The 11,426-nt window shown below is 45.9% G+C and overlaps 1 protein-coding gene and 1 long non-coding RNA gene across 4 annotated transcripts; both read left to right on the top strand.

The window, feature by feature from the left end:
• The first annotated feature begins 75 nt into the window (after positions 1-75).
• LOC111826522 lies at positions 76-1,098 on the top strand. Its single transcript, XR_002829860.1, has 3 exons — positions 76-321; positions 632-744; positions 936-1,098. It is a non-coding gene; the product is annotated as an uncharacterized LOC111826522 (long non-coding RNA).
• A 739-nt stretch (positions 1,099-1,837) lies between these two features.
• On the top strand, positions 1,838-10,933 carry NOB1 (NIN1/PSMD8 binding protein 1 homolog). 3 transcript variants are annotated; one of them, XM_023756001.1, is made up of 10 exons: positions 1,838-1,985; positions 2,069-2,201; positions 4,172-4,302; positions 6,244-6,315; positions 6,516-6,644; positions 6,745-6,936; positions 7,633-7,730; positions 8,731-8,875; positions 10,084-10,235; positions 10,314-10,452. In XM_023756001.1, exons 1-9 carry the CDS (start codon positions 1,923-1,925, stop codon positions 10,204-10,206), a joined length of 1,086 nt encoding a protein of 361 aa, XP_023611769.1. In that variant the 5' UTR covers positions 1,838-1,922; the 3' UTR covers positions 10,207-10,235; positions 10,314-10,452. The 3 variants fall into 3 exon arrangements, with proteins under 3 accessions (XP_023611769.1, XP_023611770.1, XP_006091228.1); XM_023756002.1 differs by lacking the exons at positions 10,084-10,235; positions 10,314-10,452 and adding an exon at positions 9,875-10,060; XM_006091166.3 differs by lacking the exon at positions 10,084-10,235 and having other exon boundaries at positions 1,839-1,985; positions 10,314-10,933.
• The last annotated feature ends 493 nt before the right edge of the window (positions 10,934-11,426 follow it).

Here is an 11,426-nt window from a genome sequence, read left to right as displayed (position 1 = left end):
TTCCGCCTTCCAGCGCCCGCACTCGGGCCGGGTCACGTGGCCGCGCGCGGTCACCTGACCCGGAAGAGGCTGGCCGGGCCGCAGGTGTGGGGCAACCGAGGCCCGGCCTGGGATCCTCTGCGGGGAGGAGGGATTCTTATCCTCTGCTCGTTTATTTTTATTTTTATTTTTTATTTTTACCTCTGCGCGTTTAAAAGTCGAAGCTTTTCCCACTCGCCGGAGTGCTCGCTCCCCAGCGATCAGTCGAGGACTCCCTAATGCCGGTCGCTTACTCCTCCCACCAACCCCGGGGTTGGGTCTATCGTTAGCCCCACGTTACAGGTGAGAGGTAGCTATTTAATCAAGTCATCAAATAGTTGTGGTCCTGGCCGGTGTGGGTCACTTGGCTGGAACATTGCCCAGTACGCTGAAAGGTAGCGGGTTCCATTCCCCATTCTGTTAAGCACGGGGTCTCATAGCGGCTGCATTTTCCGGTTGTTCTGGGAGGTAACTCGGGTTTTCACTGGCACGCCAGCAATGCCTTCTCTCTCTTGGAAGACCTCAATGAGTTATACATTGTCCTACATGTATTTGAAAGTGTTGTTCATGCAAACTGCTTTAAAGTGACCAGATTTTCCTAATAATGTTTAAGATTTCTTCACTTAAAAAAAAAACAACAACACAAAAAAATAGGAGCTCCACAAGAGTGAAGTGTTTCCATAAACTGATGAACAAAAATAGATCCAGAGACAAATGGCAGGGGAGGTAGGGGGGTTTGAGAGCAACCAAAGGACTTGTATGCATGCATATTAGCATAACCAATGGACACAGACACAGGGGCGGTGGGGGCCTGCCTGGGGTGGGAATGGCGGAAGGGGGGTGTCAGTGGGGGGATGCGGGAAGGAGACATATGTAAAACTTTAGACAATAAAAATTTAAAAATTTTTTTTAAAAAGTGTTTCGGGGCTCACTTCACCTCTGAGAGACCCTGTCCCCAGCTACCCAGTCACCCTGTGCTACACCAGGCATCACCCTTATTTCCCTGAACACCCTGTATGGATTTTCTTCATTTTTAAAAAGTTTGAGAAGAGGAAGAAGAAAAAGGTAAAGATAAAAATTATGAACAACAAATACACATCTATCAACAAGTGAATCTAAAAATCAAGTGAATAGCCCTGACCGGTTTGGCTCAGTGGATAGAGCGTCCGCCTGCAGACTGAAGGGTCCCGGGTTCGATTCCGGTCAAGGGCATGTACCTTGGTTGTGGGCACATCCCCAGTAGGGGGTGTGCAAGAGGCAGCTGATTGATGTTTCTCTCTCATCGATGTTCCTAACTCTCTATCCTCTCCCTTCCTCTCTGGAAAAAATCAATAAAATATATATTTAAAAAAAAATAAAATAAAAAAATAAAAATCAAGTGAATAAAAAATCTGATGAACAGAGTAAAACTGGTGAATATAATAGAACCAGGGGCATAGAAAGGGAATGGACTGACAATTCTTGGGGTAAAGGGGTGTGGGGGTGTGGGAAGAGACTGGACAAAACTCGTGCACCTCTGGATGAGGACAGTGGGGGGGAGGTGAGGGCGGAGGGTGGGGTGGGAACCGGGTGGAGGAGAGCTATGGGGGTAAAAAGAGGAACAACTTTAATAATCTGAACAATAAAGAGTTAATTAAAAAAATAAAAATAAAATAAAAGTAAAAAAAATAAAGCGCTAAGGCCTGGATGCTGAAACCTATTTCCTCAGGTATCTCCCCCTCTCACCCCCAGGGTTCGGCCCCGTCCCCAGCCCCTGGCCGGCGCAGTGCGCATGCGCACAAGTAGCCGGAGCCGATTGGTGCCGGAGTGGCCGCCAGGGGGCGCCGCCCAGTTGCGGCCGTTCCTCCCTAAGCCGGAGTGGGACGCAGGGCAGGCGCAGGCGCGCTCGGGGTCGTCTAGCTAAGATGGCGCCGGTGGAGCACGTTGTGGCGGACGCCGGGGCGTTCTTGCGGGACGCGGCTCTGCAGGTACGGGGAGCTCGGGTGGCGGGGAGCAGGCTGTGGGCCGGCGGCCCGCGCGGGGGCGATGAGCTGGGCCGGTCTCCGTGCAGGACATTGGGAAGAACATCTACACCATCCGGGACGTGGTCACCGAGATTCGGGACAAGGCCACGCGCCGACGACTCGCCGTCCTGCCCTACGAGCTGCGTTTCAAAGAGCCCTTCCCGGAATACGTGCGGCTGGGTGAGTGCTCCTGCCCCGGCGGCCATGGCGGAGCCGGGTCCGGGGTGCGGATGGGGCCGGCTCGGGTGCGAGTTGGGGTGGGGCCCCTTGATCAGCAGCTGATTTAGGAACCTCAGGTTCTCGGGAGGTCGTGGGAGAAAAATGCTTCCCGACCTGCGTCCGCGGGGTCTTGCCAGTTGCTGGCTCTACCCTGGGTGTGACACTCAGACCCTCTCGGCCTCGATCGCCTCGTCTGTAAAATGGGAGCAAAACCGCCCGCCTCCGCGGTTGCTGGAGCGTTAAGTGAGCGCTGCCACTCAGCATAGTGGCTAGTGCCTGGCAACCATTCGGTGAGTTTGTTTGGATTAAAAATAAAAGAACCTGGATTTCTTACTCTTGCCCATGTCTTTTATTTTTTAAATATATATTTTATTGATTTTTTTACAGAGAGGAAGGGAGAGGGATAGAGAGCCAGAAACATCGATGTTGATCAGCTGCCTCTTGCACGCCCCCTACTGGGGATGTGCCCGCAACCCAGGTCCATGCCCCTGACCGGGATCGAACCTGAGACCCTTCAGTCCGCAGGCCTCAGACGCTCTATCCACTGAGCCAAATCGGCCAGGGCTCTTGACCATGTCTTTTAGGTAGATCAGAGTGGTCATTGTTTTGGAAATGGAGACCAGGCTCAGCTCATAAAAACAAGGGGTGGCCTTTGGCTTCCCATTTAGTCCTGAAAGAAAACGAAACAGTTACACTTGGCTTGGGAGTCAGCATTGATCTCTCCTTAGGGATCAAGGTGACGGTGCCCAGGAAAAGTCCCGAAACACGTCTACAAGACGAGTGTGGATGGGAGAGTTGGAAGGGGTCGACCTCAGCGAAGGTACCTCAATCAGATTGAGGACGTTTTTAGCAAAGGCCAGCTTAGGAGCACCCTAATTAAGTTAATAACAGTGTACCTACCTATATATTTTAAGTTTAAAAAATTTGGCTCTCAAAAGAAATTTCAATCGTTGTACTGTTGATATTTGGCTCTGTTGACTATTGAATTTGTCGACCACTGTCCTAGGTGACTGGAAGTGTTTGTGGGGTTTAGGGGCTGATAATGAAAATGTTTGCTACACTGTTAGTTTGTGACTCTTCTGTAGCTTTTCCCACCAACTTACTGTGAAAGATTTAAGGGGGAGTTAATGCATCTTTCAGAACAAATACTAATAGCATGTAATAGGATTTGGTTGAAGGATGACATGCAAAGCTTTTAACACAGTGCCTCCTGTGAGATACTACTAGTAAATGCCCAGTACAATTGCTGCTGTTAATTGGTATCTGCTTTTAGGAAATGTAAACAGTATAGTTACTGTTCCATGTGGTGGTGTAGCACAAGACCCCTTTCTGTTAATATGTCAGAAAATGTTATTGTGCATGTTTATTGTTGATGTCTCAGGAGAATAACAATAACAGCTGGCATTTACAACATGGGGGGGGTAGTGTTTGTTTTTTTAATACATAAAAACGGTCCAATATGTATTACAAAGCAACCACTAATTTGTTTTTCTATCATAGACTACAACAGATATTGGCTGGATTAACTTTCCATCCCATTTTGGAATTTGGTCATCCATTCTATTAATCTCAATTGTTAAACATCAAAGAATTTTAGAACTGGGAGAGAAGAGACCTTCTATCCTGACATAATACCAAAAACTCATCATTTGCAAATATCATGCTAACTTTGAGTGCCTTCCTATTAGCTTTGTTCTCCCGTTCCTCATCTGTACTCAATAAGGATATCACAGTAAACCTAACTGGCATGAATCTTGGTGGTAGAGAATATAGATGTCAGCTATGATTAGAAAAAAGATGAGGAAATAGGTGATAGTCTTAAGGGGTTTTTCTTGACATATTGATCCTAAGTTCTTTTCAGTCTTTCATTATCTTTATCTGCGGTCCTATGACTGTTTGCCTCTAAATGAAGTTGAGACTCTTGTTTACAGTGACTGAGTTTTCAAAGAAAACTGGAGACTATCCCAGCCTCTCTGCCACGGACATCCAAGTACTGGCACTTACCTACCAGCTGGAGGCAGAGTTTGTTGGGGTGTCACACTTAAAACAAGAACCAGAAAAGGTAAATCGGGAGGACTGTTGGTTTTTGGGGGGGTTTCTTTTGTCTTAACTTTTTTATTATGGGGAGTATCAGATACACAAAAGTAGAGGGAATGGACCCCGGGTCCCCACCATTCTGCTTCCACGGTTATCAACTTACGATCTGTTTTCCTCTCTACTGACCCAGCCCTTTTGAACTTAGACATCATATTTCACTGATAGGTGTGTCTCTTTTAAAAAATAACCACAAAACCATCCTTATTATATACCTATAGCATTCTAATAACTCCCTATTCTTATCAAAATAACCAGTTAGCATTCACATTTCCCAATTTTATAAAAATGTAAAAATAGTTTATTTGTTTGGATCAGGTTCCAAATAAGGGTCAAACATTGCAGTTAGCAAATGTGTGTAAGTCTTTTGATTTGTAGGTTCTTGGGAAGATTGGTTAAATTTGAAAAATGCAGAAAGTGTGAAAATAAGCGACAGTCTCACTTTTTTTTAACTAGAAATTTTTTCAGAAGCAAGAATACTAGGTGCTTGTGGGGGGGTTTTTTGCTTGTTTTTGTTTTGTTTTGTTTTAAACCCTGATACCAAAATTCTGGGTTCCTGTTGTGCTTTTAGGGACTTGGCCGCCTTGCCTAGGTTGAAGAGACTAATCTATTTGTGCCTGGACCCTATTGGCTTTTTCAAGGTCAGAAAATTTTGGGAGCCAGATAATTAACCTTATAATAATTAATGACAAAGAATTGCTTGCTCTCCTCTGCCTTGAGTCATCAAAACCATGGTGGGCTCATGTTCCTATACTTGCTAGAACTGTCCTCAGCTTGTTTTCATGTAGGTTTAGAGTCCTTCACTCTAAAAAGTCTAAAAAAAGTGATGCCTAAACTACAAACTTCAGCATGTCACTGGAATGTTTGGGGGAGAGGTTTGAATGGAATAGTTGTACTGACTCTGACTGGTACCTGGGTTTTTGTTTGGCATCCACCAATTCCTAAATCTTAGAAATTGCCTTTTCCTGCAGCCTTTTGGGCAGGACTTACCTATTTTGTATCAGAAGCTTTTTTAAAACAGCTTATCTTTTCACTAAGAGCAGTTCACTCTTAGGCATTTATCCTAAGGATGTAACCAAAGATACCTTTGAGTTGCCCGGCCGCGGTGGCTCAGTCATTGAGCGCCAATTTGTGAACCACGATGTCACGGTTCCGTTCCCGGTCAGGGCATATGCCCAAGTTGCGGGCTCAATCCCCAATCGGGCAGAAGGCAGCTGATCAGTGATCCTCTCACATCACTGATATATAAAAAGATACATAAAAACAAACAAAACAAAGACACTTTTGAGTTTATGGGTGATGGTGTTCATTACAGCTTTATGCATAAGGACAAAAAAAGAAATGTCCCAAAGCTGTTATTTGGTGGTGGAATCACGGAGTAATTATTCAGTCATGTGCCGCATAATGACATCTCAGTCGGTGACGAACCACACGGACGGCGTGTATACCATATAGCCTCGGTGTGGAATAGGCTACACCACCCAGGTTCATGTAAGTGCACTCCGTGATGTTAGCACAATGAGGAAACTGCCTAATGACGCATCTTCCAGAATGTGTCCTTGTCGTTAAACGGCACGTGACTGTATGTATTTATATTTTCTGGTTCTTTTTTTTATTTATTTTTTTATTGATTTGAGAGAGAGAGAAACATAGATTTGTTGTTCCACTTATTTATGCATTCATTGGTTGATTCTTGTATGTACTCTGACTGGGATCAAACTCACAACCTTGGGGTATTGGGATGATGCTCTAACCAACAGCTACCTGGCTAGACCTCCAGTTTTTTTAAACATTGAATATCTTTTACTTCAGTAACCGAGGGAAAATATTTTTTTCTCTTTTAATTACTCCATGTTGAATTTTCAAACTGTATTTCTTTGCTTAGAGCTGTCACTTTTTTCTTTTTAAGGCTAAAGTGAGCTCATCAATTCAGCACCCCGAAACTCCTCTACACATTTCTGGTTTCCATCTGCCCTCAAAGGTAATTCCTTAGACAAGTCGTGCTCATCGTGCCCTTTCTGCCACAAGTCACATCTCCACAAGTTAACTGTTTACACTGAACCAAATTTACCTAGACTAATATTATAGTTTGTCCCGCCCTGTCTGGTCTGACTTGTATGTCCTATATATCATAGCCCTCTCAGTGTTTAGGTTTTAAAATTGTTATTCTTTTAACCTCAGCCTAAACCCCCACGAGAAGCAGTGGAACATGAACACCCAGCCGGTGAGCCTGAGGACCGGGAATTCAGTTCCTTCATGTTCTGGAGAAACCCTTTGCCTAATATTGATCGTGATCTGCAGGAGCTGCTGGTAAGGCCCTGATGGCTACCTCCTCCTGGTGACAGACAGCACACTAGCTTCTCCTGCTGCTCCTGTGGGCTGGAGGTTCGTGAATTCTGTTATGTTTCAGATCGACGAAGGCGAGGATGTTCCAAGTGAGGAGGAAGAGAATGGGTTTGAAGAAAGGAAAGATGACGGCAGTGATGACGATGGGGGGTGGATAACCCCCAGCAACATCAAGCAGATCCAGCGGGATTTTGAACAGTGCACCGTCCCGAAGGACGTGCGGGTCGGCTGTGTGACCACAGACTTCGCCATGCAGGTGGGTGGAGGGCATCCGTTAGCTCTGGGCTTAGTGTCATACCCGTCCCTCCGAGGTTTGGGGGTCTGTACAGGGTTATTGTTTTAATGGTTCTAGAAACTTTGCTTGTGTTCTTCGGTAATTTTTAGTTTGCTTGGAGGCTAGAGAATCATAACATGAGGGAATGTCGATGTGATAGCAAAACATCAATTGACTGCCTCCTGCATACCCCCTACTGGGGATCAAGCCCGAAAACCAGGCATGTACCCTGACCGGGAATCGAACTGGCAACCTTTCGGTGCATGGGACGATACCCAACCACTAAGCCACACAAGCCAGGGCTAAGACATTAGACTTTAATGTTTTCTATTCATAATCTGTTGGTGCTTTTCTTTTACACAATGTTCTTTGCTCAGTGAAGTACTCGGGGAAAGTATAGAGGGTTTCCAGGCCAGAAATGAGTATATTTGCTCTGACAAAATAAATGTCTCTGTTAAGAGACATTGCTGAGCACAGATCCCAGCTCTTGAGGTAACTCTGGGTCCTTGCCCTACTTTACTTATCTTGAGAGCCACCCTAAGCTTGCTTTTCCTTAGCAGGAGTCCTTTAGGAGCCCAACCAAGGTTTGTGAAGTCCCTTCAACTGTCATCATACAGACGTTAAGAGAAAATTGAGTTGTGCTCTGAGTTCAGTGCTGCTTTAACTTGTTGGTTGCAGAATGTTCTGCTTCAGATGGGGCTGCACGTGCTGGCGGTGAACGGCATGCTGATCCGGGAGGCCCGGAGCTACATCTTGCGCTGCCACGGCTGTTTCAGGTAAGTAGCTGATCATCGAACCCGTGCCCTCTGCCGAACACTCTCCTCTCTTCCTGTCCCTTCTACGAACTTCCTGAAGGAGAGCCTTGCCTTGCGTACCTCATTCATATGTATACCTCATCCCACCAGGCACTGAAACCCCTGGGACAGACGGCCAGCGGCCGCCCACCTGAGAAGTCGAGGGAGGGGTTTTAGTCCTTATTGTAGTGGCATAGGATTTAGGGTGTGGGTTCTGGAGCAAAGAGCCCTCCTTATTTGGTGATAAGTACTGAAATACTTACTGATGAAATGATGCCAGAGATTTTCTTTAAAATACATAAGTGGGAGGTCCATCGTTGGGGCTTTAGTGGATAGAAAAGAGGAAGGCCCTGAGGTCTGTCCTCAACACCCACACCTATTCCACCATAGCAGCCTATATGGTGTCTCCTCTATGATTCGTTAATACATTATTGGCACCTCTAGAACCACCTCCTGGCTTAATGCCCGGGCTCACATGTGGGGACACAGTATTTCGAGCTGTAATAATCTGCCCCTGAGAAAGGACGGTAATGTTAAGAGCACTGAACCTGGAGCCGGACTCCCTGGGTTTTTACCTGCCCTGTGAGCTGTGTCATCTTGAAAGCTACCTTACCTTACCCCCTTGTGTAAATTGAAGATAGTAGCAACCTCATAGGATTGGTTTAATATGAAACTTGTAGACGAGTGCCTGACAAAGCTCAGTAAGGATTTGTTATTAAGGTAGCAATATGCTCAGTTTTCATGGTGTCATTTCCCTTCGCCTCTGAGAAATGCAGCTGCAGTTTGGTTATGTGGTCAGCATGAGGCTGGAAGGCCTTGGTCTATGACGTGTACAGTGTTTGGGGGTCTGAACAGAGAGATTGTTCAGACTCCCCATTTCTTATCGTTCCCTCCTCTTGAGTCCTGTGACTCATCTTGTGCTCTGGAGACAGGGTTTGCTGCCTGTGGCTTCAGTCCGAAGCATCTGCTTTTATGTCTCCAGGACAACCTCCGACATGAGCCGAGTGTTCTGTTCACACTGTGGAAACAAGACCCTGAAGAAAGTCTCTGTGACTGTCAGCGACGACGGGACCCTGCGGATGCACTTTTCCCGCAACCCCAAGGTGCTGAACCCGCGGGGCCTCCGGGTGAGTGGCGTGTCTCTCAGCCTCCAACGGCAGGGCCTAAGGCTGGGAAAGCGAGACCTCTTAGCACCGGCATCGAAACGAACGGGGGACAAAAAATCCTCGTGGTTCCTACAGGATAGTTACTGAGAGCCTGTCATCAATGCAGATGGGGGTGAGGTTTCTGAGGAGCTGGCAGTTTAATGAGAAATAGCCGGTAATTCCAGGCAGTAAGTGACAAGGGCCAAATGCATGTGGGGCCACAAGAGGGCGGGCATTCACAGGATGGCGGGTAGATTTGTGCGAGTGGTTGGGGTGGGCAGGATTTCCAGAAGCTCCTTGGACCAGAGAGGAAGAGGTGTTTACATGCGCAGCACAGAAGAGAGGCCGGCTGGGTACACAGCCATGTATTTGTTCTAAGGAATCGAGAGAGATGGGTTGAGAGACAAAGGACTACCACAGTGTAGCCAGCCTGGCACTGAGTTCTCCAAGTGGCCACTGCCTCTAATGCGCGAGAAGAAATTTTTTTTTTACTTTGTATTTCGAAATCATTTTAGATGTATAGAAAAGTTGCAAAAATAATACAAATAATGCCCACCCACCCTTCACTTAGATTTCACAAAGATTTTAATCTTTGAGGCCATATTCCAACTTTGCCACAAATTTCCTGTAACGTTATCATTAGTGATAAGTAACTTACGGAAAGATACTCTAATGCTGTGTAATACTGTTTCTCATCCAACTTCAACTCGTGGTTAAAGTTACCTGAATCAGTTTTTACAGTGATGGTTGCCAAGTGGTGATTTTCTAATTCCGTCATTCTTTCTACATTAGCTGGCATTCTGCTGTAAAGAGGAAATTTCTCCTCTTAATGTATTCATTTATGTGAGTGTGGTCTGTGGACTTTTAGTCTTCAGGCTGTGATCCATCACCATCATATTTACTTAGATGTTCACACTGTTTATAGAGGCCTTTCAGCCTGGCTTCTGTGTCCCAATTATTTGAACATTTTCCACTTTCCAGCATAGCAAGATGTTCCGACTCTTATAGTGCCCCTGCCCTGGAATCGGCCATCTCTCTGAGCAGCTCTGGGTCATCTTTATGAAGAATGACTTTTAGAAGCAAATATCTTGGCACTTGTGTGCTCGTTGTCCTAGGGTGGCGTCTCTGTCCAGGTGGGCAGAGACGGTGAATATATACACATGTACTAAAAATTGAATTTATAACTTCAGTTTCAACTGAACACTACAGAGTTCATTCTAGCCCCTCTCATCTGTGAGTTGAGGGGAGGATCAAGTGGGAAGATGCATGTCATGTGCTTAGCGTGTAGCAGGCGGTGGATGAGACTACATTGATGTCATCCGCCTGCATCCAGAGCTGTCAAGTAAGCTGACATTAACAGGATCTGACTTGTATGAAAATGGATCACCGTCCTTCTAATGGCCTTTCTTCTTATTTGCAGTATTCACTTCCCACTCCCAAAGGGGGCAAATATGCCGTCAACCCTCATCTGACTGAGGACCAGCGCTTCCCTCAGCTGCGACTCTCCCGCAAGGCCCGGCAGAAAACGGATGTGTTTGCCCCTGACTATGAGGCTGGGGTATCTCCCTTTGCAGAGAACGACATCTCCAGCCGCTCAGCTACCCTGCAGGTCCGAGACAACACTTTGGGGGCCGGGAGGAGACGGTTAAATCCCAATGCTTCCAGAAAGAAGTTTGTGAAGAAAAGGTGAAGTGCAAGTTCCGCAGGCAAACTGGACAGCTGCTGCCGCTGCCAAGTTCTGGGATCTCATTTCCACCTTGCATCTGGATGGAAAGAACAGGCCCGGCTCCTGCCTGCTTCTCATGACTCCTCATGTGGAGGGTGGGCTGGGTCTGCGGTTGGACTGGGGCATGCCTGGGCCCGAGAGCACCCAGAGCTGGGGTTCCTGCCATGTGGAGGGGGTTTGCTGAAAACAGAACCATGCCCTGGATCGAACCTTCGACCTCAAAAGAAAGGAACTTCCAAGTGATAATATTTTTCTAATAAATGTGGTTGTAAACTTCTGTGCATTTTCATTTTAGGCCAAATTTTTCTCCTTAAGTAATTTGAAGGCTAACACTTGGGGTATACACCAAGAGCAAGCATTTAGATTTATCTTTTTGGGGAAGAAATATACTAAATTTGTTAACATAAAACTAAGTGTTACCATTTCTCTCTTTTTTGTTTTACTTTAAAGCATTTCGGTCATTCAGAAAAGTTGAGTGTTGTAAACTCCCATAGAGCCTTTCACCGAGACTTCCCCATCTTTAGCATTTCTTCTCATTTGCTCTTTATCTTTCTATGCACACAGTACAAAGTATCTCCTAGGAAAGGGTGTTCTTTTATGTAACCAAAGTACAATGATCAAGTTTCAGAAATTTGACACATTATTATTATCTAATATATAACAGTTCACATTTTACTATATTGTCCCCAATACTGTCCTGGCATTTCCCTTCAATTCTAAAGTTTCTCAGCCTTCGTCTTTAGTGAAATGGACATTTTTAAACAATACAAGACGGTTTTTAAATGTCCCTCCCTCAGGGTTTGGCAG

This window comes from Myotis lucifugus, unplaced genomic scaffold, assembly GCF_000147115.1.
Source record: "Myotis lucifugus unplaced genomic scaffold, Myoluc2.0 scaffold_88, whole genome shotgun sequence".
Lineage (NCBI taxonomy): Eukaryota > Metazoa > Chordata > Mammalia > Chiroptera > Vespertilionidae > Myotis > Myotis lucifugus.
The sequence above is the reverse complement of the archived record's forward strand: the minus strand, read 5'-3'. Positions and strand labels throughout refer to the sequence as shown.